The sequence below is a fragment of the Erithacus rubecula genome, assembly GCF_903797595.1.
Source record: "Erithacus rubecula genome assembly, chromosome: 27".
Lineage (NCBI taxonomy): Eukaryota > Metazoa > Chordata > Aves > Passeriformes > Muscicapidae > Erithacus > Erithacus rubecula.
Genome location: NC_136679.1, coordinates 3,980,518 through 4,008,426, shown reverse-complemented (window position 1 = coordinate 4,008,426; position 27,909 = coordinate 3,980,518). Strand labels below are relative to the sequence as shown.

General features: G+C 48.4%; 1 protein-coding gene across 3 annotated transcripts; it reads left to right on the top strand.

The window, feature by feature from the left end:
- Positions 1-908: 908 nt before the first annotated feature.
- Positions 909-27,730, top strand: MAP3K14 (mitogen-activated protein kinase kinase kinase 14). Of its 3 annotated transcripts, none has more exons than XM_079327780.1 (16): positions 909-1,107; positions 8,593-8,871; positions 9,406-9,475; positions 11,614-11,821; positions 11,935-12,531; positions 13,509-13,646; positions 15,898-16,027; positions 17,151-17,282; positions 17,703-17,807; positions 18,866-19,029; positions 19,371-19,521; positions 19,997-20,347; positions 21,571-21,677; positions 22,943-23,087; positions 23,600-23,700; positions 24,730-27,730. In XM_079327780.1, the coding sequence occupies exons 2-16, from the start codon at positions 8,613-8,615 to the stop codon at positions 24,892-24,894; spliced, it is 2,823 nt and encodes a 940-aa protein (XP_079183906.1). In that variant the 5' UTR covers positions 909-1,107; positions 8,593-8,612; the 3' UTR covers positions 24,895-27,730. The 3 variants fall into 3 exon arrangements, with proteins under 3 accessions (XP_079183906.1, XP_079183905.1, XP_079183904.1); XM_079327779.1 differs by having other exon boundaries at positions 992-1,111; XM_079327778.1 differs by lacking the exon at positions 909-1,107 and adding an exon at positions 7,300-7,382.
- Positions 27,731-27,909: the final 179 nt, after the last annotated feature.

Sequence of the window (27,909 nt, the reverse complement as noted above, 5' to 3'; positions counted from 1 at the left end):
GCTGCCCCTGGATCCCTGGCAGTGCCCCAGGCCAGGCTGGACAGGCCTTGGAACAATCCACAACAGTGGGACTGGATAAGCTTTAAGGTCTCTTCCAATCAAATCCATTCCATGTTCCTATGGTCCTCTAAGTTGATCAGAATCTTTTCTTGAAAGTTCTGAAACCATCTCTGAAATTGTCATTTCCCATGGCTCCCCCACCTCACTGAGTCAAGGACCGAGTCACCCACGCCCACCCCTTCCTTTAGTGTCAAAGCAAAACATAACCGTACTTGGGCAAAGTATAAACCGAATAATAAAGTGTCGTTTACTGGGGAGATCATAGTTAAGTTATCATAAACTTATACGACTCGAAAATTTCCCCACAGCAGGACTGACACCTCCCACTCCCATCGCGGGGAGCAGCGCCGGCATGGGGGGACACACACCTGCGGCCCTTCCCTTGCCATTTCACCGGGAAATGGCGACAGACTCTTAGACAAGGAAAAAAAATAAAATCAGTAGAAAGTCTCAGCTTCCGGAGACAACCGCAATGTAACGGGCGAGTCTCTGCAGCGGCGGCTGACAGAGAAAACGCGCTACTGCGGCACCGAGGTACCTCCAAAGGGGCTCCGAGGGGACCTCAAGCGCCTCTCGCCCCCTGTTCGAAGGAACCGAGGGACGCGGCGGGGCCGGAACCGGCCAGAGCCACGGGCAACATGTCCGCCGATCGTGAGGGGACCGGCGGCCGCTCCCGACCCCGCCCCCGCGGCCAAACGCGCGTGCGCAGCGCGGCGGCGCCCGGAGAGCCGAGGGGCGGGGCCTGGTTGGCAGAAAACCCCGCCCACTTCTGGGAAACCCGGCCGGCCGGGGCCGCTGCGGGGGCGGGGGCGGGGCAAAAGCCGCGCGGTGATTGGTCACGGCAGGAGGGTGGGAGGGGCCATGCGGCCAGACGGAGCGGTGATTGGCTGTGAGGAGACAGGGGGCGGGGCCGCCGCTGGGCGCCGCCTGTCAGTGAGCGGGAGCTGCCGAGGAGGCCTGAGGGGCCGCGCCGGGCTGTGCCGGGCGAGCAGAGCAGAACCGGACCGGGCTGCACCGGGCTGAGCCGAGCTGAGCCGTGCCGGAGCGGTAGGTGCGGGCCCGGCCACCGCCGCGGAGGCGGGATCGGGTCCGGGATGCGGCGTTCGTTCCGGGAGCGGCGGGGTGCATCTGCCCGGTGGGGCCTGGCGGAGCTTCCGCGGCTGCCGGCGGGAGCAGCGTGTGAGGAGCCCGGCGCAGGCGGGGGGCTCCGAGCGGCCGCCGGGCTCTGCGGGCCCCGCCGCAGCGCTGTGTGTGTGTGGGTTCGCAGTGTGCATGTCACTGCGCTGCCCGGCACCTTCTCGGGTCCGCGGCTCCCGGTGCCCCGGGCAGCCCGGCTCCCTGATCTCCCGGTGCCCCTCCGTTCCCTGAGCTCCGGTGCCCCTCCGTTCCCTGAGCTCCGGTTCCCCGGTTCCCGGTGCGGGCACTTCGCTGATCCCTTACCCTGGAGCCGGGAGAAGGAGGCAGGGGTGAGCTCAGCTCATCACAACACAACCCAGCCAGACCTTAATGCACCTGAACCACCCGGTCCTTTTCACTCTGCGCGTCTCTTTGACACAACTAAATGCCTAATTCTTTTTTTTTTCCTTCTTCTTTCTTTCTTTTCTTTTTAATTTCTTTTTCTGTCAAAAGGTTAAAATGTTTCTTTGCTGATTAATAAGTTGCTGCTGTGGTTGATCTCAGATGCTTCCTGTCGGCTTTAACTGGTTACATTAGAAACATGTGTTGGGTGCTCCACGCATGTAGGGCACAGCAGTCTGAAACCAGCACCTATAAACAAAGTCTGAATTTCTTTTTCGACTGGCTTTCTAAATGCTTTTATGAGTAATAACTCGCGCTTCTGTGCTGTGACATTAGTGATAAGAATAGTGGAATTGAGTGTGTCTGTAGTGAGCTGCTTTATTGCATTTTACCTCAGTTGAAATCTGTTATTGGCACGGCCACCGGATTCCTTGGGAATGAGTCACTTGCTATTAACTATTAAATTTTAACTGTATTAAGAGACTGAATCTTGTAGAGTGCTGTGAAGGAGCATAACAAACAAACATAACTGAAAACCTAAAGGGTTTGTGGGATCTGATCCAACACCACCAGAGTTAATGAACTTGAAGTTAATGAGTCTGTCCTGGGTCGTCTTTCTCTGCTAAATGGGAGGGGTAGAGCTGAGCTGTTGTAGCAGTGGTGAGGTGCTGAGTTATTATTATAATTGCCAAAAGGAAGGAGGCAAAGTGACCATAAATCAGCTTTCCCTCTGTGACTTTTGAACTTTGCTGGCAAGTGTCAGATGTGTTGGTGGAGACAGAGGGATCGAGGCCTGGAGGACAGAAAGATTTCCAGGTTCTGAGATGAGCAACTGGCTGCTGGTAAAAGAGCCCTGAGTTAGGAAAGGGTCTGGAGATGCTGGGAGAGGGAGATGAGGATGGAGGGACCAGGAGGAGGGACAGACACGTGGGAATTGCATCTGATTTGCTGATCATGGTGTAGTGATCAGGACCCTGAAGAACATGGGCCTTGTCTGGCCTAAAGGCAGTTCTGTTCCACAGTTCATGTGGGAGTTTGTCTCATGAGAGTCTGCTCAGGCTGGACACTTAGAAATCATCCCAATCAGTTCATATTTTGACTTTACAGTATGAAATCATCACACCTGAATTGGCAGGACCTGTAAGATCATGTAGACCTGCTTCTATTTATACTAAATTTAACTAAACTTTTAGGTTGGTTTGGCCTGGCATCCCAGCCTTACAACTTCCCCATAGATTTACATGGATTTCATAAATGCCATTGAAATGTAGAGCTGCAAAGCAGTGTAAAGTAACAGGTGGTGACAGCCTGGGTCCACCTGCTTGGGCAGAACTGATTTTCAGGTGTGTCTGTGGTGGTAGGTGGAAGTTGTCCCTTGAGGTGCTTTATTGTATCCTTTTGTTGTAATTTAGGAAATAACTTCACAAGTGGGTTGTCAAAGCCTGGATGTTGTTGAGCAGTGGGCTGAGAGCTGTGTGAGAACAGCTGGGAAGCAAATCCTTATCAGGCTGAAGTTTGTTCTGATTATTTCTGTTCTCTTTGTTTGCAAAGGGGTTGGGAAAAACTAGCCATTCTTTGTGTGAATGGGCTTGTGGTGGTGTTTGTAAACTCTGGGCAAGTGGTGATGTTCATATCTTTGTCCAGCAGCATGAAAAGAATTGTTCAGGGGTGAGCTGTGCTCGGGCTGTCCTCGAGGAAATGAGGATAAAGGTGTGTTTGGGTGCTTTTAAAAATCTGCTGATAATTAAACCCAGGCAAATATTTCCTTGCAGATTTTGTAACCAAACTATTGCAATATCTTAATGTCTGGTAACTAAAAAAAAACCAACTGAGGCTCATTATCCTGATGTTTACAGTAAGCAACACCAGTGGCTGAAACAGGATTTGGGAGTATTTACTATCAAACCACTTTAAAGAACATGTTTACACACACTCCTATCGTTTGTAGCATGGCATGCTCCTGCACAGGGCTGATAGTGCAGTGTTCAAACAGGGAGTTTGTGCTGCTTTGGGAGAAGGTTTTTAGCTTTCCCTGGTGCTCCTCAGGTAAATCTGTGGATACACATGAGAGGGAGCAGAGGGGGCTGTGCAGGAGCCCCTGGAATGGCTGGATGGGTCACAGTGGTTATTGAAGGGGAGGTGAAGGCTGAGAGCTCCCTGGAATAGCAACTGCTGCTCTGACTCACCAGGATTTTAATCAGTCAGGCATTCTATTTATTTTCACTTTGGAGCTCTTAGATACACAAGGGAAGTTTCTTTTCTTTTTTTTTTTTTTTTCTCTCTCTTCCTTAGACATATTCACTTAAAGTAGCATAAAGTGTGTTTTGAGGTCGGGGGGGGGGGCTATTGAGTGCTACAACTGAATGTTTTAAGTCCCTTCTGACACAAACTGAAACTTGTCCTGCTGACAGCTCTGAGCAGTTTAAATCTCCACCCCAGGCCTGGGCTGCAGTAACAGGCCTTAAATTGCCTGGGCCAAAACAGGAACTGTCTAAATTTCAGTTCCATCTGAAACGTGGGCAGGCAAGGGAGGCAGCCAGGCAGGGATGGAGTGCAGTGTGCCCAGCTCTGAAGGGCTTGTACAAACAATTATGGGATGGTTTGGGTTGGAAAGGACTTAGAGTTCATCCAGTTTCACACCCTCACATGGACACAGACACCTTCCACTATCCCAGGTTGCTCCAAGCCCTGTCCAACCTGGCCTTGAATCCTTCCACATATATATATCTGTATCTATATATATGGCCCCAGACCAGATTTTTAATGTGATCTGTCCATGTAACAAGTATAATCTTATTTTTTTCCTTTGGAAGAAGTTGTTCTTTGATAAGTTTTGGTGGCTTTGCACAAGGATTTTGCAGCTAATACCCTGTGTAGGTTCTTTTGGCTGCAGACTTGGCACTTTCTGCCATACTCAGCTGTTAGGACTGGAAGGTCCCCAAAAGGTGTGTGGTGTTCTTCCCAGTTGACATTCCCTGCTCTAGTGATGCAGAAATTCCTGGCTCTTCCCAGCTGTTGCTTTGTTGTGGTGGTCAGCAAAGCAACATGGCTAAAAATGCTCCTTGTGTTTGATCAAACCAGCAGCAGCTGCAAAGGCAACCTGAGTTAGTGCTCTGTGCACAGAACTCCTCTCCATAAAGAAATGAGAAACCTCACTGAGACAACATAATTTTTATCTTCTTTCCTTTCAAACTAAATATCAGTGTGAAACTGCTGCTGAATGGGTACACTCAGGTGAGAAGAAATCTCCATTCTCTGAAGCTGATTTAGAAAGTCTTGCATATATTTTAAAGCTCTTTCCCAAGTCTTTTTTGACCAAATGTATGGGCTGGTCCACAGAGCATTAACTGAGATTCTCCCAAAAGCCATTGTCCAGGGGGATTGGAGCCAGGCAAATCCCATGGGATGGTGTGCTGTGGAGTGCTGCAGTGCTGGAAAGGTGTTTGCATGGCTCTTGTCCAGCTCTGAGTTCTCACAAGGATTTCATGAAACACAGAAATGCTTTTTTAAGGTCCCTGCTCCAAACATCTTCCAGTTGAGATGGAAGAGCTGAAGAGGGACTTTAGAGAAAGTGGCAGGAGGTTTTAAAGGAGCAGAAAGCATATGGTTATCTCTTACATTAATAATGTTTGAGTATGTCATTAATTCTGTGTCCCTTCTAGTCTCAGGTGACTTTATCTGGTATTTTAGTTTCTCCCACACGTTGGCTGAGGGAGGAGTTGCCATCAGAGCAGTGCCTTCACAGCACAACTGAGACTGTTTGGCTTTCATTCTGTAAAAACACACTTTCTGTTTTACAGCAATGGGAACTGACATTAGTTAACCCAAGGTGAGAAAACCCTTGGTGAAGATAAGGAGCAAACAGGCTTGAATCTGGTATCAAAAGCCCATTGTGGGTTAGGAGTGCTGCATCCACTCATCTCCTGCATCATTACCTGACTTCCCCTTTCTGCCTTGAAAATAATGAGCCCATCACATGTCCACAGAAGGAAGAAAGTCCAGGATATGGAAATCAAGAATGACAGTATCTAAGTGAGCTGGCTGAGGGAGAGGAGGGTTTGAAAGCCAGAGAAGCAGTTTTGGGTAGGACACAAGCTCCTCCAGCCATGAAGCTCCTGGTGCTGCTCATCTGTGCCTGTGTGTGTACAGGCAGCTGTGCTCATCCTGGAGCACACAGGCAGGGAACTGCAGCTCCAGAGTGGGTAAATCCTGCCCTTACTGGGCTTCCTGTGGATCCTCAGGAACCCATTTGCTGCTCCTCAGGTTCCCTTTTATCTGGAGCTCCTGAGAAGGGCTGTGGGGTGGCTCTGGCCAGAGACTGAGTGCCTGTGTCTGAATTAATGGGACTCAGGAGCTCTTTGCACCTCTCTTTGCCCCCTCCACGTGCACAGAAATGAGTCAGGCCTGTTCACTGCTGAATCACAGAGTCACTGAGCTTGGAAAAGACCTCCAAGGTCGTTCAGTCCAACCCCCAGCCAAATCCCACCATGCCCACTGAGCCATGTCATGAAGTGCCTTGTCTGCTTGGGTGTTTTTAGAGGTTTTTGGACACCTCCAGGGTTGGGGACTGCCCTGAGCAGCCCATTCCAATGCCTGACCAGCCTTTCAGTGAAGAAATTTTCCCAATATCCAACTTGAACCTCCCTGACACAACTTGAAGCTGTTTCCTCTTGTCCTGTCTCATTGCCTGGGGGCAGAGCCTGACCCTCAGCTGGCTTCAACCTCCTGTCAGGGAGCTGCAGAGGGGCAATAAAAGTCTCCCTGAGCCTCCTTTTCTCCAGGCAGAAGTTACACTTCAAAAACTCTTTATAAAAAAGTTCTGATTGCTTATTTTTAATCAAGCTTCTGCCTGCCATACTTTGCTATACACACCATAAAAATAGTTGGCATTTGACTTTTCCAAGGACTGAAAATTGGGCAGCAGCAGTTGAAGCAGGCTGGGCATGCAGGTTCTGGTCCTGCAGAGCCCCACAGACCTGAGTCACACATTAAACTGCCTGAGCTGTGCCCGGCTCCAGCCGTTGCTCACAATTGCTGCCTCGGTCTCTTTGAGTCTGAGAGTGAGCTGCAGCTTTGTTGACTTTAATCTCAGTTATGTTTCCTTGTTATTCTTTGCCATTTCAGAGGGCAAAAAGGACTTGCAGTTTTGTTTCTCCCCTCTCTCTGTTTGACTCAGCCAAGGAGGGACTTGCAGAATTCTGTATTTTTTGGCGATGGGGATTGGTTTGTGCTGAAGGACCTTGAAGGTGAGGGGAGGGCAAGGAGAGACAGAGTTAATGCAAGTCAGGAGAGAGTGAGGATAAAAATAACTCTGAACTTGTCAGTTTGGTCACTGGTGGCTGGGTTAGTCATCTGGCAGGCTCTGCTCCTGCTGCTCCAAGGGATTATTTTACAGCACTGAGAATTGACATAATTTCTGTAGAGGAGAGGGAGCAGGATGGCCCTAATGAGTGGGATACTGTCATCAGCACTTCTTTTGCACAGCAGCTGTTCTCTGTTTGGCTGCTGAATGTGGTCATTGTTGACTTTCCTTGTATACCTGCCAGGTTGTTAGGTGACTCACAGCACCAAGGTTCATGCACTTGGCTCCCAAATGTTTCCCCTTTTGCTTGGTGGTCCTTCAGGCATGGAGCACCCACTCATTTTGTCATTTTCCTGATTCATCTCGGTTGCCGGAAGCCTGTTGGAGTAAATGTGCTGTTGCCCCAGGCAGCTGCTCAAGGTGGGGGAAAAATGAAAGGAAAAAGAGAAAAAAAATAAAAAAGAGGAAAGATTTGTGCAGATCGAAGCTGATGAGCTTCAAGGTGTGTTCCTGTAATGGTTCCTGTAATGTTCCTGTAATGTAATGTTCCTGATATCTGTTTTCCTGGCTCTATTAAAATGTCCCTATGCTGGGTTTGTGGTACTTATCACCCCTATACATTGTCCAAGGTTTCTGAACTTCCATGGGTTGGTTAAGGGTGGAAATGTTCATTTTAAGGTTTTAACTTGTGATGTGGGAGGACTGGCACAAGGAAGGGATCTCTGCATTTAAGGGACAAGAGAGCATATTCTGATTTATAAGGAGACAACTGGTTTAACTTCTCCAGAATCCAGGGTGAGGGGGTCAAAGCTGTGTTCCCCCTGTATTCCCCAGGGGCTCTTGCTGTAGGGAGCTCCTCACTCTCCACATTGCTGGTTTTCACCCCGGGGTGTTCCCATCCTGTCCCTCAGTGCTTTCCTTCCATGCTGGTTTTTGCTTCTCCCCTTCCACCCCAGCTCCCTTCCACCTTCCCCTGTGCTGGGGCTTGCCTGGAGCTCCATTAGTGTTCCTGGTGAGCCCACAGCCTGTGCTGATCCCAGCACCATCACTGTCCTCTGTCCAACACCAGCTCCATGGATCCTGCACTCTGAGAGCTCCAGTTCTGCTGGGCTTAGCAGGGGTTGCAGAAGTTGTTGGTGATGCAGAGGAGGGAAGGGAGTGAGGGAGGATCTGTGGATGGGCAGGTTTGGCTGCTGAGCCTGGATTCATTGAGGGAGAATGAGGAATGGTGTTCAGGATGGCTGAGCACAAGGGAAAAGGGAATTAGCTGGGTTCATGGCCATTCATGTGGTGTGAGAGCACAGTGTAATTTCCCCCAGGTGCACTCTAGGAGAACTTTGTCTTCCGTTTTCCCCTTTTTTTGGGGATGAATATTCTTCCTGTTTAGTGATATGGGAGTTCCTTCTTCTCCTTGGTTTCACTGTTTATCTTTAAGTTAAGGGAATATACCAAGAATTAAATTTCTCCAAAACCCATGTGATTGCATATTTTCAGTCATGAGGATGTTGAATATTCAGATCTTCAGTGGTCCAAGTCAGAAATGGAGAACTGACAGTTCAGGGCTCTTCTCCAGCTCAGAACATGGGCAGGACCTTGATTTGAATTATTTATTAATTTGATACCTTCAGGAGCCTCCTGTTTCTCATGAACTTGAAGCTGCTTCTGTCTGTGAAGTATTCTGACAAGTGTTTTGTTTTTCTGTTCTTGCTCAGTGTCTCTCTGAAGCTGGGAAATGGCAGTGATGGGAATTGCATGCCAAGGAGCTCCTGATCCAGCCATCAAACACAAAAAGGAGCTCACAGCTGCTGAGGGGCTGAAGGAGACAGTGAGTGAAAAGCAGAGCAGTGCTTGTAAAGTAAAAGTAGAAGATTCAAAGAAGGTCATCTTTCACAGTCAGTGGAAAATCCTGAATGATGTAATCACCAAAGGAACAGCAAAAGAAGAAACAGAAGGAGGCTGTGCATCAATTTCTATTATTGCCCAAGCAGAATGTGAGTAGCAGGGCGGGCTGTGCTTCATTGAGAAAAAGGAATGTGTAAAGAGGGATGAGATTTCACTCCCTGGCACTCCTGGAGAGCTGAGACCACATCTATTTGTAATCCCAAGTGGGGTGGAGCTGATGACACATCCCAGACTATTTAAGAAGCTCATGAAATCTCCTAATAATGTGGCAGCATCCACTGAATAAAGCATAAATATCAGACCAGCATGAGGCCCATGCACCTCAACCAGGTCTGTGTCCTGTGGGTCACCTGTTCTTAGCTGACTTCTGAGAGGTGTTTAAAAGAGGGGATAAAGAGGAGGAAACCAAAGTAAAGCTGTCATCTGGGAAAGAGCTGGGGGATCAGGAGATAGCTGGGAAGGCTCCTAATTGTGGGGGAGGAAGAATGTGGTGTGGGTGGTGGGAATGACTGTGCAGTGATTGTCTGCATCACTCATTTAGCACAGTGGTAGAGCTGCTTAAGTCCAGCTGTTACTTTGCCTGGTTTAACACAAGTGATGATCCTATTTTTTTTTTCACACAGGTGAAAACAGTCAGGAGTTCAGCCCCACTTTATCAGAGAGATCCTTTATTGCCCACAGTAAACGTTACAGGTGAGAGACCTCTTAATGCAAACACTCCACTGTTGTGTCTGCTGACTTGTCCGAGTTCCAATTCACACTGGCTCTCTGCACTTAAAATATTTTTCCAAAAGCACTCCTGTTGGAATTAACTCTTCAGTCTGAGGCCTGGCAAGAATGTATTTTTCCCAAAACATATTCCTATCAGGAAAAAATACAAGTTCAGGCACAAACTACATGAAACACCTTGCATTGTCTTATTGTCAATGCCTGCAGATTTAACTGCCCTTGTAGGCTTCTGCCTCTGTTTCTGGATGGTCAAGTTTGTTTTGAAATTACTGATTTTTTTAAGGTTGATAGGCTTGAAGTAGAAGGATCCAAGGAGAAATTTTCAGTCTTTTAAAACTGAACTATGTTGATGCTTTTCAAACTGTTAGACCATCTGCTGAAAAGCTGTGTGAAACCTGGGCTGCTGCTAGAAGGAGTCCTCAGAAAAGGGAACAACTCAATTTCTTGGAAGGATAAAAGGGGATGAGAAAACCTTTGCTTAATGACAGCATCAACAACAGAAGTTGTGAACACAGAGAAGCTGGAAGTGGTAAAAGGGACACTTGTGATGGATAAGTGGAGGCCTGGGAATTGCTTTTCTGGAGTTACCTGGGAGTGAGCTGCTTGTTCTTCATGAAAAATCTCTTCCTGTTGGGGCACATACTGGAGCTTTCTTATGCACTGGAGCCCTGTCAGGCAGCCCTGAAATGGGTGACTGGGTACACAAATTAGGTGCTGCCTCTTGCCTTCAGACACCTTGTGGGGTGTGTGGTTTGACACTGCCCAGGGGCTTTATGATGTGCTCCCATGAACCATCTGAAGAAGTGCAGAGAGACCCATTTCTGAGGGGTTTTTGGTGGGATCTGGGGTTTTCTGGGATGCACACCAGCTTTGTGTTCAGGCTCAAGGCACTGTGCTGATGCCATCAGCCAGAACTCTGCTTATGGCATCTTTTAGCTCTAAAACATCAGGAAAAGGTGGAAAGTGTGGCTGTGTCCTGCATCACTGATAGGAAAGGCAGGGGAATGTATCAGCTCTTCTGAGACAATGGAGCAATTGCTTCATTTGAAGGTCAAAAATCCTGCTTTCTTTTAGAGCTTGATTTTAAAAATCCAAGTACTGTTCCATGATTGAATCACTAAATCACAGAATGGTTTGAGTTAAAAGGAATCTTAGTGACCATCTCCTTCTGGCCCTGAGTAACTGCAGGCAAATATCCCTCTTGAGAGTTCATCTCCATGTGCAGACCCCAGCTGGAGTGTTGTGTATATCTGTGCATTCTTAGAAATCATGTTGTAGCACCAAGCTTTACAAGCTAGCACATTTTGGCTTTTTGAAGCTGTTTTATTCATGTGCACTTACTCATCCCAGTTCTCTATTCAAAGTTCTTTTCATTCAAATCAGAGCAGGCATTGATCTTATGAACACATTTATTAATTTTAATAATTCTTTAAACTAGACTGAATTTATACATCATCTCTGTGTTCACTAGAAATCAACCACACACTGTCTCAGAGCAGCCTGGAGATGTGCAGTGCTTTTCTCTTCACTATGTTCAGAAAAGAGACATGAAAGAAAGCTGGAGAGGGACTTGGACAAAGGAGCTGGAGTGACAGGACAAGGGGGAATGGTTTCCCACTGTCAGAGGGCAGGGATAGGTAGGATACTGAGAAGGAATTATTCCCTGTGAGGGTGGGGAGGCCCTGGCACTGGGTTCCCAGAGCAGCTGTGGCTGCCCCTGGATGGCTGTGAGTGTTCAAGGCCAGGCTGGGCAGGGCTGGGAGCCATTTGGGATAGTGGAAGGTGTCCCTGCCCATGGCAGGGAGTAGCAGTGAATGGTCTTCCAACCCAAACCATTCTGTGGCTGTCCATTCCAGTCTTGTTCTTCCAGAATTTGGAAACCCTGCGACATTATAATGTTTTGCTCCCTCCACACCCACAATTTCATTTATCCAATAGAGGTGCTGCTGTGCCTGGACCTTGACCTGACCCCTATTAGAAGGCAAGCAGTTGTGTTTCAGCTCTCTGCTGAATGTGCAGAGTTGCTGATGGTGGGTCAGAGGTGTCAGCTGAGCTGTGCCCACACTCCCATCTCAGAGCCCTGCTGTGTTCTGTTCCCCCAGCCGCTGGGACAGCCTCGAGCACATCCCCAACAATGTGGCCCACGCCACGGAGGGCAGGATGGCCCCCGGCTGGAGAGGGAGGCACCGCGGCAGGGCCAGGAGGAAACGCCACAAGAAAAGGTCCAAGCTGAAAGGACAGCCTGTGGCTGCTGGCAGGAGAAGTCCAAGAACTCCAGAACAGGAGAGCTGCACCCCAATTCCTGTCCAGGTGAGAATCTTCAGCCTTCCTTTTGTGCTGTCCCTGCAAGCTCCTAACAGCTCTTGGTGAATTTTGGTGTCTGTATCAAGGTTCCTGCTCAGCTGTTTGGTTTTGTTTTCTAGGAGGATGAATCCCACCAAAGCACTCTTTACAGAAACAGTTTTTGGGTTCCTGAATTTAACAAGGACTTGGGCTATGATCCACTGTCTTTTGAGAAGCCTGCCCATGCCTCTTCGTCCATGGGCAAACTCCATTGCCAAAGGAGCCAATACAAAACAGAACTGCACAAGCTGATCAGCCCTATTCAGTGCCTTAATCATGTTTGGAAACAGAGGGACACTGTTCCCCAGCCTGAGACTCTCCATCCTTTTCCCTACAACATCCTTCCCCCCCATTTCCCACATGTGGACAATCCTCTCCATACCATGAAGCAGAAAGTTCTGGACACATACTTCCATGGTGACCTCAACTATCAAGACAGTCACTTATCTAGCCTAAACTTAGAATATAATTTCACCAAATGCATCAACCAGTCTGTGCAAACCAGTTCAGACAAGCTCTCTGTGGAAGAATATTTGGTAGATGCCTTGAAGGGGAGTGTGAGTTTTGGTGAACCACAAAATTTAGCCAGCCTGGCCAAGACATGGAGAGGAGGTGGGCTGGAGCTGAAGGAACAATTCCATGAAGAGAGTGAAAATGAAGGCGTGCTGCTCAACGAGGTGACCTGAGCCACACTCTGGGGTGTGGGAGGCTGAGTTTCTGCAGGGCTTTGGGAGAGGGATAATCTGCATCAATGTGCTTGCTTCTAAAACTGCCATTTCTGAATGGTTCTGGATCTGAAGCTGCCAGATAACAGTACAGAGTTGTTTTCTGCAGCAGTTAAAGCCCTGCCTGTCTCAGACTGCTGGCTCCTGCTGTGCTCAGTCACTGGACATGCAGCCCTGTCTCTGAGCAGTGGTTCTGTGCTTAGTCAGTCTTCAACCATGTCCTCTGTTTGTTGGAGGAGAGCCCAATCCGTTCAGCAGCTGCAGTATTTGTTGGCTCTGGATGAGCTGGAGTGTGACAGAAAGCAGGGCTGGGTAGAAGGGGAGGTGCAGGAGGCCAGTCTGGGCCTCTGCTGGGACCAGCAGCTCCTGCAGTATCCACAAGCACAGGGCCTGAGCACAGAAATGCATTTGAATCTTAGGGACATGATTCACTTCTGAATTCAGTTCTCTCTCATCACTTTAAAGTCCTCCTGGAGGATTTCCCTGAGGTCAGTGTGACCCTGTCAGTGTGGTCTGTGGAGTTCAAGGTGCCCCTTACCTGCCTGAATGTGCTCCCACTAAGGCACAGTCTCCATCTACTGACTGCAGAAAAGCTTTCACACAGTGTCTCCATTTAGTCACAGAAATCTGGGTTAGATGTAGGATTCATCTTTGTGGTTATGTTCTGCATGAGAAGGGAGGAACAGAGAGCTCCAAAGCCACTCTGAGTCCAAGTGCACTGGAGTGCACTCGCTTAGAAACAACAGAGCCCACAGAAATCAAGTAGGTTGATCCTGTATGGCTTCATCTCAAGCTTGTCCAGAAGTAATCTTGTACTGCTGTGGTATCTGTCCTTGTGCTGCTTCTGAGAATGTTGATCTCTGTCTGTGCAGCTCAGCATTTAAGTGGCTCTTTCCTTGCTTCATCTTGTTTTCTGTTTGGCCTTCCAGAAGCTGAAGCCTGTGGATTACGAGTACCGAGAAGAGGTTCACTGGACCAAGTGCCAGGGGTCCCTGGGCATTGGCTCTTTTGGGGAAGTGTACAAGATAGAGGACAAGCAGACAGGATTTCAGTGTGCTGCCAAAAAGGTAATTGTGTGTGAGAGGAGTCCTGGCAAGAGAGCACATGGAGAGAAATCTCTCCCAGGTTCTTTTTAGTCAGAGTTTTGTTTTAACAGCCCTGACTAAATAGTCACAGTGAAGTGCTGCTGCTGTGTCCAAGGGAAAACTTCAGGGTGATGGCTGAGAGAGAAGCAGATGGAGAACATGTATGTGCACAGGGGCCAAGCTCAGCAGCCAGAAATAAGCTCATTTGGCTTTAAAGTGTGCTGAAAGGAATGTTGGGTGCTGAGGCAGGAGTAGAGATTTCTGAATGATTGTGAGTGACTGCAGGGGAGCAGCAGCCTCGTGGGCTGTCTGTTATCTGACTATTCTTATCTCAAACCATGTCTGCTGTAAATGGTTACATGGCAGCTATTTATTTACCTGTTGAAAAAGGAGTAAAGTAGGAAAAACCCAAGGCAGGCAGTAGATTCTGAAAGCAGAGCTTTCATCTCCTCAGTGTCAGCTGCAGTGCTGGCACATTGTGCTGAAGGGCTGCTGTTCCAGATGTAGCAAAGGATCTGGATGTGTGTTTTTCCAGAAGCTGGCACTATAATCTATTGTTCTGCAGGATATGCCATGGTCACAGGATGTAGGAAGTGTGGGGAATATAACTTGGACCAGGGCATTGATTTGTGGGCTGCTGTGGGGGCCTCAGGGATGCAGACAGAGGGATAATGCAAAGGACATGAGGAAAGTGTAAACTATTTTATTTGAACTTACACTTGAATAGTTTCATCACCCCTGTGAACTGATGTTTCTCACATTAATTCACTAGAAAACTTTGTGTGGGAAGTGTTTGCCTCAAGTACAAAAATATTGTGTGCAAAAAGAACTGTAACTTGCATTTTTCAGTTTAAAACATTCACTTTTTCCCCTATTTACACTGGACCCAGCTTGCTATGCTCCCTGTGGAAAGATGTAAGGGGCAAGACAAGCCAGTGTGTGTATTTATTTAACCATTTCATAACTATTCACTTGTCAGCTCTAGAAACAAACATCTCTCAAGCATGTAGAAAGTTAATTCTTGTTCTACATCCTCACAGTTCAGGTGTGAAATCTTGTGGTGACACAACCAGCCTGTTTCCTGTCAGTGTGTAGCTATTTAAATTATTATCCATTTGGCAAATCCACAGTCTTGGGAGAAATAGCTGTTCCTTGTGGGGTGCATTTTCAGGAAGGAGGATGGTTGTGCTGAAAAGGGAAACATGAAAGGAGGAGAAGCTGAAGTCTTTCCAAATGTCATTTTACCCCTCTAATTACTGAAGGATAAATGATGCTTTTTTATATCAGAGATGCATCTTCTTAGATCATACTCTGAAAGCAGAGTGTTCTAACATGCAAATTGGACACTTGTCTATGCTCTATTTAATTTTCCATGAGTAGCTGTCTCCAGTTCCTGCTGCCTCCCTGTGACAGGGGGGCACTACCTCACCTTCTTGCACCGGACTTGGTATTAGAAGCACCTGCTGTCCAAATTCTTGAGATGAAAGAAAACCAAGTATAGCTGGATAGCTGACAGAGAAGAAACATGATGCATCTTTTTCCCACCAGAATCTTCATGACTCATGTTTTCCTTCTGGACTTCAGCAAATTCTTCTTTTATTTAGTTTGGCTGAACTTAGTGAATATAGTTTTTCTTTAACCATTTGCAGGATGAGCACCACCTAACAAGGTCATCATGCTGATTACTGCATGTGGACATATTTTATATTCTCTCCTGCTTTGGGGGAGTTGAATTTTTGCCAAGTTTTGCACCATCCCCGGGGTTTTTTCCCCCCCTCTCATTCATAAAAGCAGAACATGTTCAGTTGTCAAAATTATCTTTTTACTGAGACAGAAATTACCTTTCTCCTGAAGGGTACCCATCCTCAGCTGTAATCTAGAGTTATTGCAAGCTGTCATTTCTTGTGATGAATTTTCACTTCCAGTAGACATTGAGGGTTTATCAGTGTTCCCAATTCTTGCTGCACTCCCTTGCTTCTGCTAGGGAAGGTCACACAGTTCAGTTTGGAAAAGCCCACCAAGCCCAGATAACCCTGTGGTGCCCCTGCTGTCCCCCAGGCAGCAGGGGGAGCTGCTGCAGCAGGGGGAGCTGCAGCTGCAGGGGGAGCTGCAGCTGCAGGGGGAGCTGCAGCAGCAGGGGGAGCTGCAGCAGCAGGGGGAGCTGCAGCTGCAGGGGGAGCTGCAGCTGCAGGGGGAGCTGCTGCAGGATTGCTGATGGCTCCCTGTTGTGCAGGTGCAGGTGGAACATTTCCGTGCCGAGGAGCTGACGACGTGCGCGGCCGTGGCGAGCCCCAGCGTGGTGCCCCTCTACGGGGCTGTCAAGGAGGGGCCCTGGGTCACCATCTTCATGAAGCTGATGGAGGGTGAGCAGGGCACAGCACTGCTGCAGTTTGTTGAGATGGGCACGACTGGCATCACCATCAGTCCTTTATTAGATAATTTTGCACACCTCCTTTTCTCGTACTTCGTTCTGACAGCTCTGGCTCCCTCACTCACAGGCAGCCCCACACAGCTCTGACTCCTTTTCTCCTCCCTGCATGACTGGCTAAACCCCAACCTGTCCCTTTCCTGTCTGCCTTCCTCACACATCTTTTTACCTTGTCTGTCCCTTGCTTCCTCACACCACAGCCAGGCTCCATCCCAAACTGCAGCAGGCTCTGGGTCTCAGGCCTCTGCTCAAACTGTGACTGGTAGACAGATAACCCACTCTTTTATAACACCCAGCCTCACTGGGCAGGCAGGGCTGTTTCCACTCCTCAGTAATCAGTACAGCTGTGATTCATCAGGGCAGATTCCCTTCTCTACTATCCTTTCAACCTGTCTCCCCACACAGCACTGTGGAAGCACCACTGGCACTGTCCAGTGCACATTGATCTCCTCTTCCTCCTGCCCCAACAGGAATCTGTTATTTGCTTCCAGAATATTCCTGGTGTGAATTCCCCAGTGGGCTGGGATGGATGTGTGCAATCCCTGTAAAGGGCTTGCTGTGGGGGGAATAATTCCCAGTCCTGCATCACTCCAAGATGTCTCTTTTTCCCATTAAAACACTGCTGGGGCTGGTTTGTGCTTCCTGTTGATTTGCAGGACACCAATGGGGTGCATTGCCCTGGAAAAGGGGATACTGTCTAAGCAAACCTAGATAATTCCATTGCCTGGTGCTCTTTTTCTGGCCAGAACCATGGAAAACAGGCTGTGAAGAATGAGCTGGTGGTCAGTAACACCTAGAAATGCCTGTTCTGATCACAGAGCAGTTGCTTTTGCTCCAAAGCAACACTGTTAAACTGACACTAAGCAAAAAAACATAAGAATAAGGCTTGTTTCTGTGGGCAGCAAAAAAATAAACAAAAGGAACAGAGCCATGTATGTAAGATAAGTGCTGTCAGACCTGGAAAATCTCATTTTTTCAATGGAAATTACAAGTAATGCTAATGATGCTGGGGAGAATTTAAAGTTAAGGTAACATGTACTCCCTGGATTCCTTTCTAGGTGGCTCATTAGGGCAACTCATTAAACAGAGTGGCTGCCTGCCAGAGGATAGAGCCCTCAGCTACCTGGGCCAGGTGTTAGAGGGTCTGGAGTATCTTCATGCTCAGAACATTCTCCATGGAGATGTCAAAGGTAGGAAGGTGTTTGAAGTACCTTGTTCTTCCTCTTTTTTAGAAGAGGCAAACTGCTTGGAGATTGAATTATGGGATTACTTAAAGTAATGGGATCTACTTACTAGATTTTCAGATCTATGTTTGAAATTAGAGTTTCCCTTGGTTCTAGACTGCTGGGAATATCATATTTGTCACCTCTTCTTGTCACCCCGTGGCTCTGCCAGGCTGCTTGCCCAGGCTGCCCGACCACTGGGCTACAAGAATCTCCAGGGCAGGTAATTGGTACTTTATAAGAGATAATTACAGTTGTCTACTTGCTTAAACCAGTGACAGGATAAATAAATCCTTTGGGCTTAAGAAACTGTAACTCTTTGTGCTTTTGAGTGTTTTTCCCCTCTCCTAATGCAGAGGAGACTAATGGAGCCCTTGTTGTTGGCAGCTGAGAACGTGCTGCTGTCAGCTGATGGCAGCAGGGCCCTGCTCTGTGACTTTGGCCACTCTGCTCACCTGCACCCCGATGGGCTGGGAAAGTGCTTGGTCACAGGTGAGCCTTTGCTGCTGCTCTTCTGAAGAATTGCCCTTCTGACTCATTCTTTCTTGTGAACATTTACATGTGGCTGATTTGCAAGCAACTGCGTTTTCCAGGCTGAGCGTTGCTCGGGGTGTCTCATTTATTGGTATTACTAGACAGCCAAAGTGACCTGAAATTTGGGAGGTAATGCTCCTTATCTCCCAGGCTAGAAAGGTTTTTGTAAGATTATGTCAGCATGCTGCATTCAGAGTTTTGTTCCTGCAAGAAACCACACTGAAACATTAAAATCCTACTCTGACTTGTCAAGTAACCTCACTAACTAGTGGGGAAGAGTCCTGACCTCCCCTAAAACAAAATTCCTTTTTTTTTTTTTTGCCGATTGAACTTGACCATGCTTCTTTATGCAGCTGTTGAAAGAGAATGGTACATTTTCTAAAGTCAAGCTCACATTTTGCCTCCCAGATGTGGTTGAAAGGGAAGTTTAATCCCTATTTTGTGTGTAAGGGATGGGTCTGAGAGAGAACAGCTTCTAGGAACACACAGTGCTGCTTTTTGGGTTAAGGTGGAGCCCCTTCCACTATGGAGAAAAGCTGGGAGAGCTCAGATTGTTAAGCCAGAGGAGACCTCAGAGCCCCTTCCAGTCCCTAAAGGGATTCCAGGAGAGCTGGAGAGGGACTTGGGACAGTGGCCTGGAAGGACAGGACAAGGGGGAACGGCTTCCCACTGGCAGGGATAGATGGGATACTGAGAAGTTCTTCCCTCTGAGGGTGGGGATGCCCTGGCACATGTGTCCCAGAGAAGCTGTAGCTGCCCCAGGTCCCTGGCAGTGTCCCAGGCCAGGCTGGATGGGGCTTGGAGCACCTGGGACAGTGGAAGGTGTCCCTGCCATGGCAGGGGTGGCACTGGATGAGATTTAAGGTCACTTCCCACCCAAACCACTCCATTCTATGAGGCTGACATGAGCCTCACTTGTGCTGAAAAGAGAGGGATTGTGCCCTAGGCCTCCTAGCAGTGGCACTGGAGCAGTTCTCTTGGCTGCATGCAGTGAGTTCTCTCCTGGCTGGCTTTAGGGAACTACGTGCCTGGCACAGAGACCCACATGGCCCCCGAGGTGGTGATGGGCAAGCGCTGTGACTGCAAGGTGGACGTGTGGAGCAGCTGCTGCATGATGCTGCACATGCTCAACGGCTGCCACCCCTGGACCCAGTACTACAACCACCCTCTCTGCCTGAAGGTGAGTGACCCAGCCTCTGGGAGCTGCCACAGCTTGTTACTGCTGGCCAGGGAGCACTGGCCTCGGGGTGGGTGGCTGGGAGCCAGCTGGGCATCTGACAGGATGGCAGCCCTGCTTTGGGAGCTGAGCTTTCCCTTGCCTGCTCTGCTTGGGCTGTTCTTTCCTGCCCTGCTCATGACTTGGGTGTGACTTTTAGCCATTCAGCTGTAATAAAATTACTGTTCAGGTCTCATTTAATGCTTTCATTTCAGTTGGAAATGCTGTTGGGGTGGGAAGAACCTTCCTGAAATCAAATTAAGCCTCTCTGGTCTAACCTCTTTCACTTCCTGTTTGTTACACAGATCGCTAAAGAGCCGCCTCCTCTGAGGGAAATTCCACCTTCCTGCAACCCTCTCACTGCTGAGATTATTAAACTGGGGCTGGAGAAGGAGCCTCTGCACAGGGCATCTGCATCAGAGCTCAAAACCAAAACCAGTGTGGCACTCGAGGAAGGTAGAGATGTCCTGATGTAACTGCTGTGCTGAACATTCGTATTCCCACTGGGAGAGCTGCTGGTGCTGCTCCTTTGGGAAGCTCCAGTCTGTTTTATTGTCCTGTATATCCTTTTCACAGCATTGATGCATATTTTGGGTTGATGGCTTTTGCCTGCAGCCAAGTGTTTGTCACCCAAATAAATGATCATTTCCTGTGTGCTGTCACGTGCTCTCCTTCCTTCTCTGTGAAGGAGGTGAGCTGTCTGTGGGTTTGTTCAGGTGCATCAGCTGCACCTGGTGTGCAGCACAACTGCAGGCAGAGGTTTATTGCATCCTTGGCTGTAACTCATACTTGTGGTTCAGTCACCATCACTGATTTATTTCAGCTTAATCCTGCTGAGTGGTTCTGTAATACAGCAAGAACAGCAAAGGAAAACTTGTACCTCTTTTATTGCTTTACTTGATAATGTTTGTATCCTTTTTGCTTTTTGTAGTGGGAGGTGTGAGAAGCCCTTGGAAAGGTGAATACAGAGAGCCCAGACATTTATCTTTGAGCAAAGAAAACAGTGCACAGACGTCCCTGTCCCCCACAGTGAGCCCAGTTTCTGAGACTGCATCTGACCCAAATCTGTCAGTCAAAGTTTCCTGTGCCAGCCCAGTCCTACCACCTCCATCTCTGGAGCAAACAGAGGAGGTTGAGGGAACCCACTGGAATGAGGGCAAGGAGTTACCTGAGACCTGTGATCCCTCACCTCTCTCCTCCACTCCCCTGCCCCTGAAGACCTGCAGCCACGTGGAAAGAGCCACAACCATTTCAGAGCAAGAACTTCAGCAGCTGGAAATTGGTGAGCATTGGGCTGGGGGAGGAATTCAGCTTTTTTTTTTTTTTTTTTTTTTTTTGAGAGCAAGATAAAAATACAGCTGCTTTCTCTTGGTTTGTTGACAGTTATTTTTGGGTTTTCAGCTTGGATGTCATTTTGCTCACAGTTCCTTTCTCGTTACACAAATTGCTCAACCTTCCTCCAGACTACCAAAACTAATAGTTCTTAACCAGTTAAATGTGCAATAAAGGGAGTGAACAGAATTTCCTTCCCCCTGAAGGGGGGGAACCTTCTGAGAGAAGTCCAGGAATCTGTTAGAAAACAGCCTGTTTCAGACTTGTGCTTGTTTGCACTGTGTAAACAGAATCAGAATCCCAACTTCATCTGGAATTTTAAGTTCTTTTTTTTTTTTTTTTTTTTTTTTAATTGAGGTAAGCCAGGATAAAAATAAAGGAATAGCAGATGTCAAGCAAAGCAGTGCAGTTAAGATCAGCCTGCAACTGTTTTGTTCTGGGCATTGGAAGACCTACAGCTCTCAGCCAAAGAATTTGGTTACAACAGCAATCCAGAGTTTGAAAACCAGCAGTAAATTCAATGTGGAAATCAGTGATTTGTCCAGTTCCATTGTCCCAGTATAACTCTACTTTCATTTTTTTATTTTTTTCCATATTTTCTAGTCATTTTGGGTGAATTGAAAGCTTCCAGTTAGGAAGAAAGTGGTTTGAATTGTAACTGTGTCAGGAAACTGAGGAATGAGGAATTAATTTTAGGAGTTGCTGATGAGCAGCCTCTTTCTCAAATGGTTTTGGGTTTCAGTAGCATTGTAAGAGCTGGTTGTGTATGGGATATCTGGATATTATCAGGAATATTTGCAGTATTTGTAAGTACTTGTATCCAGATAAGGGAGTACAAACATCCAGATACTTATGAGAGCTGAGTACATGATTTGACCTTTCCCTGATAATGTAGATGCATCTATAGTGACATCTCACAGGAGACATAATGGCCAAGAACTGGGGAATTTGGGGTGCTATTTTGCATGTTGTTGCACAATCCATCTCCTCTTGGCAGTTTCCCTGTGTCACAGTGCATGGCAGAGTTGTGTGTTGGGTTTTGCTGGCACCAATATGAATGTTCATTAAATATTGCTGAAGAAGCTTTGGGTATTAATTGCAGAGATGTGATTAGAGCAGGGAGGCATGGATAGAAACACAGGGAATGTCTCCTTTCTCTTCCTTTTGCTGCAGAACTGTTTCTGAACAGCCTTTCCCAGCCTTACTCTCTGGAAGAACAGGAGCAAATGCTTTCATGCCTCAGCATTGACAGCCCCTTTGTGTCAGATGCCAGTGAGAGGGTGAGTGGGGATGGATGGGGGGCTGGCTGGGCCTCTTGGGAAAACTGGAAGCTGTCCAACAGAAATCTGAAATTTCTCACCTTTGCTGCTGCTTTCTGACACTCAGTTTGCTGGGGAGCACCTTGGGAAGAAAGCTTTGCTCATGCCCAGTGGGGTGGTGAGGGTTGTAGCTGTGCTTTGGTTCCCCGTGGATCCTTTCCTCCACAGGCTCTCCTGTGCTGCATCCTCACCAGAAGCTTCAAGTGTGTGGATAAGGAAAATCTCAGCAGCCTCAATCCTGTCTGTGCAGGAGAAGGGAGCTGGGAAGGCAGTGATGGGAGTAGGAGCTGCACCAAGCAGCTGTGCAGAGTCTTCATGGAGGGCCATGGCCACCACTGGGAGGTTTGGGGAAAGACCAGGAGAGTAGGACAGGCAAACAGAGACCCAAATCTTGGATATCCATTCCCAGCCTATGGATCAGTTTTCCATAAGCTTATTTTAACCCATTAATACTAATGAATACATACTCCTAGTTATTTAAATACCAATTTCCCTTAGATTGGTTTGCTCTCTGGTGTTCCTAAGGTAGGGAACTCCAGTGAGGAACACTGAGTATGCCCTGTTGGACCAGGGAAGGACAAAAGCCCTTCTATCACAGTTTTCAAAGACATTGTGTCCCAGATTTGTGCATGCTGGTAAATGCAGAGTCAGTTCTGATTGGGAGCAGCTTTGTGTCCTATTTTTGTCTCTCTTCTCAGTCTTCCAGTGCTTTTTGAGGAGGACTGAGGAGTTCTGCACAGCTCAGCTGTTGACACACACAGTGTGCAGTGTGGGATCTGACTGTGCTTGGTTTTTCCCACTAACACCTACCCTATACCTTTAACTTGACTTTTGACTGGTTCAGACCACTGTGCTGATGTCAGATTGACTGGGACACCCTTCCCAACAGTGCAGCAGCACAGGCTCTATGGTTAATTTTGTACAGTTAATTGTTTTTCCTGTGTGTTTCTAATGCCAGTAAGTGACAAATATTTTAACTGATGCTTAATTTTCCTGCCAGTCAGTACAACCTCTCTTTTCTCATCCAACTTTTCAGCTCATTATTGATTTAACTATTGAGAATATCTGATAATATCTGCACACTGTTGCCCTGCTATCCATTCCCTTTTCCATAAATGTTGACTAAGGCCTCTGGATTTCCACCTTTTTTCTCCTGACCTTATGCTCATCTCCTGCCAGCTCATTTTCTTTCAGAGCCTTAGGCAAACTTGTGCTTACTCCTGCAGAACTCCATGAAGGCTTCTCACAGCCTGAGGGACACCATGAGCTCTGGGATCCATTCCTGGAACAGCCAGGCAGAGGGGCAGAGCTGCAGCTGGAACAACCTGCTGAGCCGCAGCCGGCACACGGACACTCCCAGCTGCTTCAATGGTGGGTCTGCACTGCCATCAGGGCCAGCAGCACCTCCTCACTGCCTGCACTGGCTGGATATGGAGCTTCTGGGTTCCTTTTGTCCTTTCAGACCCTTTAAAGATGGGCTGTGAGGAGGCACAGTCTGCCCCAGTCACAGATGGGTGGAAGGCACTGGGTCTGTACAGTCAAATCCAGGGAAGTTTCTGAGCACACAGAGCTGTGTGCTCTGCCTCTTTCAGCTTCCATGTGCAAGGAGTGTTTTATAACCACAACCATCTACCCAAAATTTTGAGGGCATATTGTGCAAATTAATACATCACTTCAGCTGCTTCCTTTCTAAATGCAGCTCTGCTCTGTGAGTCATTGCTGTCTGCAGCAAGCTCCATGCTCAGCAAAAGACCTACATAAATTAAATCCTTAATGACAAAAATTAATTTTTCCCTGTGTGTGGGCCTTGTCAGTCAGTTTTGCTGTGGACTGTGAGGTCCTTGTGGCTCAGCAAAAGTTCAATAATCTCTTGTGCATTCCAGGAGTGAAAATCCAGATCCAGTTGCTAAGTGGAGAAAATTTGCACATCAGGGATTTCCACAGGACAAAGGTGGGAGACATTGCCACGGGGATAAGCAGCCAGGTGAGACACAGACTGGAGTTCAGTGCATCATTTGGAGAACAATTTTTCCCTACTGCAGCCTCATAACCCCTGAACAGACCCAGGAGTGGTTCAGTGATCCTTAGGACACCTTTAAAAACAACCTTAGTGCTGCTGTTGTGAGTGTGGTACCAGAGGGTGTTTTCTGAATCATTAAGGTTGGAAAATACCTCTAAGATTATCAAGTCCAACCTTTGACCAAATCCTACCAGGCCCAGTAAAACATATTTCCAAGTGCCACAATCTACTCCTTTTTTGAACCTTTTCAGGGATGGTGGTTCCACCACTGCCCTGGGCAGCTGTCCCAATGCTTGTCCAGTCTTGCAGTGAAGGCATTTTCCCTAATATCTAGTCTAAACCTGGTACCAAACCTGAATTATAAGCCAGTGCCAATTGTCAGAGAGTGACCACAGGGGTCTAAATCTTAGAAAGTAACTGTGCTTCAGCTTAAAAAATCCTTCTTCTCAATTATAAACTCTTTCCCCTCTCTCTGAAGAATCATTATATAGCTCTTTCATCATGAGCAGTAGCATCAGCTCAGGATATGAGCTATGTTTGGCTGGGGTGCTTCCAACTTGTTCTGTTGGAGATGTTGGCACACTCCTGTGAGCCTCACTGTGGGCTGCTTTGGCTGCTCCTGAAAGAAACTCTGGAGTGTCTATGGGACTGTGACTCATCTGAGTGTAAAATGGGATCATGTTTAAAAGATGTTGCACCAGTCCAGAAAATGTTGCAGTGGTGCTGGTTCTCTCTAGACTCTGTTCTTATGGACATCACAAAGCAAAATACCTGGAGGGGAGCTCAAGTGCTCAGATATGGGCAGCTCATGGCCCAGAGCTCGGGGAGGCACTTTGGCAGCAGGTGGGCACTGCCCAGCCCAGTGCTGAGGTATTTCCTTAGAGAGAATGTTCCTGCCAAGCAGGAGCTGCTCCTGCCTTGGGAAGCCACAGAGGGGTGGGCTGTTCTGGAGGAGGCTGGCAGTGCTCCTGAGGTGTGTGTTGTGCTCCCCAGATCCCTGTGCCTGCCTTCAGCCTGGTGACCAAGGAGGGGCAGCCCGTGCACTATGACATGGAGGTGCCCGACTCGGGCATCGAGCTGCAGTGCACGCTGGCGCCCGACTGCAGCCTCAGCTGGGCCTGGCGTGTCAAACATGGCCAGCTGGAGAACAGGCCCTGAGCCCTGCCTGCTCTGGAGCTTTGCAGCCTGTGCACAGAAGGAATTGCAAAAGCTTCTGACCTCCCCTGCAGTGGAGCAGCAAGTACAGTGGCTGGTGTTGGTGCTGCAGCAGGATCGCACTCGCTGCCCTCGGACCTCACTGCTCTTGGCTGTTCTGATCCACTTCCAAGATGTGTCCTGAGCTGAGACATTCCCCAGGACAGTGGGAATTGGTTTGGGTGTGTTAGAGCTTGAGAATGGTGGGTGGAAATTCCTCGTTTTGCAGAGGAAGGAGGTTGTGCTTTTCAGGAGAGCAGGGGATTGGGTGAGAACTCTTGCTCTTGCTCCAAGGTGAGGTTGGTCTTTGCTGGGCTTGCGCTGAGGAGGAGGCTGGGTGCCTTCAGTGCAGCTGGGCTTGGTTGTGCCAAGGGGAGCTGGCTGACATCCTTCCAGCTGGAGGAAAAAACATTTCTGTAGGCTCTGGGGAGCATCATCTCCACCTCAAGCCTTTTGCATGGGGAAAATCGACAGCAGTCACTGGCTGGTTCTTGGTTTCACCTCCCACCCTTCCCCGCAGTTACTTCCTTCTTGAATCAGAAAAGAACTTTGTTCCCAGAAAGAGCTTTGCTTGCAGCTCCCATCTGCAGGTCTCAGAGGAGCTGGTGCTCTCTCTGGTGTCCCTGGCAGGCAGGGCAGGAGGAGGGTACAGAATGCCTTGGTGGGAGGGTGGAGGGGTTGTTCCTCCATCCTGTGCCCACCTCTGATGTGGGATTTCAGGTCCCATCCTTGGAGGAGTAAGGGACATCAGCTCTGTCAGCTGTGACAGGGCTCAGTTTTACTGCAGAATTTATAGAAATCTCCCACCCAGCTCCCAATGCAGCCCAGTGCCCCAGTTCTGTGAGCTCAGCCTGGCCTCACAAGGCTTCCCACTCCTCCCCTCACTTCAGACTGGGTTCACTGAGTGGGATGAGCAGCTGGGCCTGGAATGCCTTAAGCTTTGAACTGTTGTTTTTTTTACTGATTTGTGAATGTTTGAAACGTACTGAAGTCTCACAGGTCAAGTCCAGGTGAGTGGGTGTTGTTCACCCTTCCCCATCCCAGACCAGATCCCAAGGGAGGTGTGAGCTCTGAGTGTGCTTGGCAAGGCCTGGCACACCTGGAAATCACAATCCCACAGTGGCTGTGGCTGAGCAGGGGCTCTGCATCCAGCCTGGGCAGAGAAACAGCTCCCAAAAGCCAAGGTGGCCTCTGCCAGATCCATGCTGCTCTGGGAGACACAGGGGCAGCAGTGCTGGCAGCCTTCCCTTCCCAAGGGAGGTTCCCTGAGAAAATAGCTGGGAAAAGCTGAACTCTGAGCCTCCTTTTTGAGGAGAAGCACTCCTTAAACAATGGATGGATGCTCTTTCCCTTTGGTCTCCCAGAACATGGGCTGGTTTTGCTCCACCAGACAGTGACATCCCTGATCAGAAAACTCAGGTTTTGATGTAATAAAAAAGTGGAACTCACGAAGAAAAATGAAACCTGTCACCACTCTGGGTGTAGTTTTTATAGCACTTTTTGTTCTAAAGCACTTAATACATTGTCCAAAATAGGCACCTAATTATATGTACAATGCCACATTCAGAGTCTTTTTAGTAAATAATGAACACATTATGCACATGTCTTCCAGGAGGGAGTGGGGAAAGGGGGAGGTTGGCTCAATTTCTTTCTTCAGATGCCATAAACCACTAAGAGTTTAAGCTCTGGAGCAGGAGGGATCCAAGTGCCTCTTTCAGGGCTCCCAGGAGTGCCCAAGCACAGGTTCAGTGCACGCCTGGCTCCTTTCCTGAGCTTCCTCTGAGGGGGCAGGAGGAAAACTGTTGGTTGTTTCTGTGAGTCTGTGGTGATGTGTCAATCCCAAAGCAGTGTGGGTTCCATCCCCAAGGCTGTGCTTGTGCCTCTGGTGCCTGGGGGATGCTCCCATGTCCTGGGGTCTAGTTCCATGCCTAGGCATTGGGACTGAGCCCTGGAGCAGCAGGACTGTCTGCAGGACTCCTGGGCTCTGCATCTGCAGCATTAACCTGAACTCAGGCCACCTGCATGAGGGCAGGGAACCTTCCCAGGCCCAGGATGTCCTCACAGGGCCCTTGGAGATGTCTGTGCTCCCCAGGCCCATGGGGCTGTCCATGTTCTCTGGTACCCTCACAGCAGCATTAGCCAGGATTCACCCTCTTTGTTTTGTCCAAAGCTTTCAGTCCTGTTCTGCTGCCACCACAAGTGCCCAAGTGAGGCTGCAGTTCCCACATCACTGCTCTCAGGGTGGGCTGTGGTGTCACAGCCCTACAAACCACTGGTGCCTCCCCAGTCAGTCCCTGAGCTGGGGTTCTCCTCTGGGGTGATCTCCAGGCTGTGCTGCCAGCCAGCCTGAGCTCTCCCTGCCTCTGTCCTGCTGCCAGGACAGTTTCCTCTTCTCTTGGCTTGTCACTTTTCTGTGACAGCCACAAACAAGCTGCCTTCCAGATGAAGAAAATACTGACAGCAGAAAGTCGGGGAGGATTTGCATTACCCTCGTTCAAATTTGGCTGGAGCTGTCTGGTTTCATAACAAGTGTTTAGGACAGAACCCCAGCTCAGGGTGGGAAGGACAAGTAGGAGTGACAAACACAGATGGCTCTTGCTGTGCAGCTCCTTCTGGGAGTCTGGAGAAATGGGTGTTGTGAGGTGGAGCTGAGCATCTCTTTGGGATGGGCAGTGGGGGAAGGTGCTGGAACGAGGAGCTTGCATGGAATGAATGACACTTTATAAAACTGTGATTTCTTGAAGTTAATGTTTTTGACCTGAATTTTCACAGGGAAAAAGAATAAAGCTAAAAAGATTTTTGTTTGTTTTCATTGCTGGTGGTTTGATGTGTTGTCGCAGAGAACAAGATGGTGATGCTGAATAAGACAAAGAGGAGCCTGGTCTGATTAAACTCTGCTGGGTTTGGGGGATGCAGGAGAAGTCAGGGAGGGGGTTTGGGCACTGCCCAGGCTCCCCAGGGAATGGTCCCAGCCCTGAG

What these genes read in the sequence shown, in the direction of transcription:
- MAP3K14 (XM_079327780.1), top strand. Translation starts at nt 8,613, where the DNA reads ATGGCAGTGATGGGAATTGCATGCCAAGGAGCTCCTGATCCAGCCATC. An exon ending in ACCACCCTCTCTGCCTGAAG is followed by an intron (nt 19,030 to 19,370) that starts GTGAGTGACCCA and finishes TTTGTTACACAG; the next exon opens with ATCGCTAAAGAGCCGCCTCC. An exon ending in TGTCAGATGCCAGTGAGAGG is followed by an intron (nt 21,678 to 22,942) that starts GTGAGTGGGGAT and finishes TTACTCCTGCAG; the next exon opens with AACTCCATGAAGGCTTCTCA.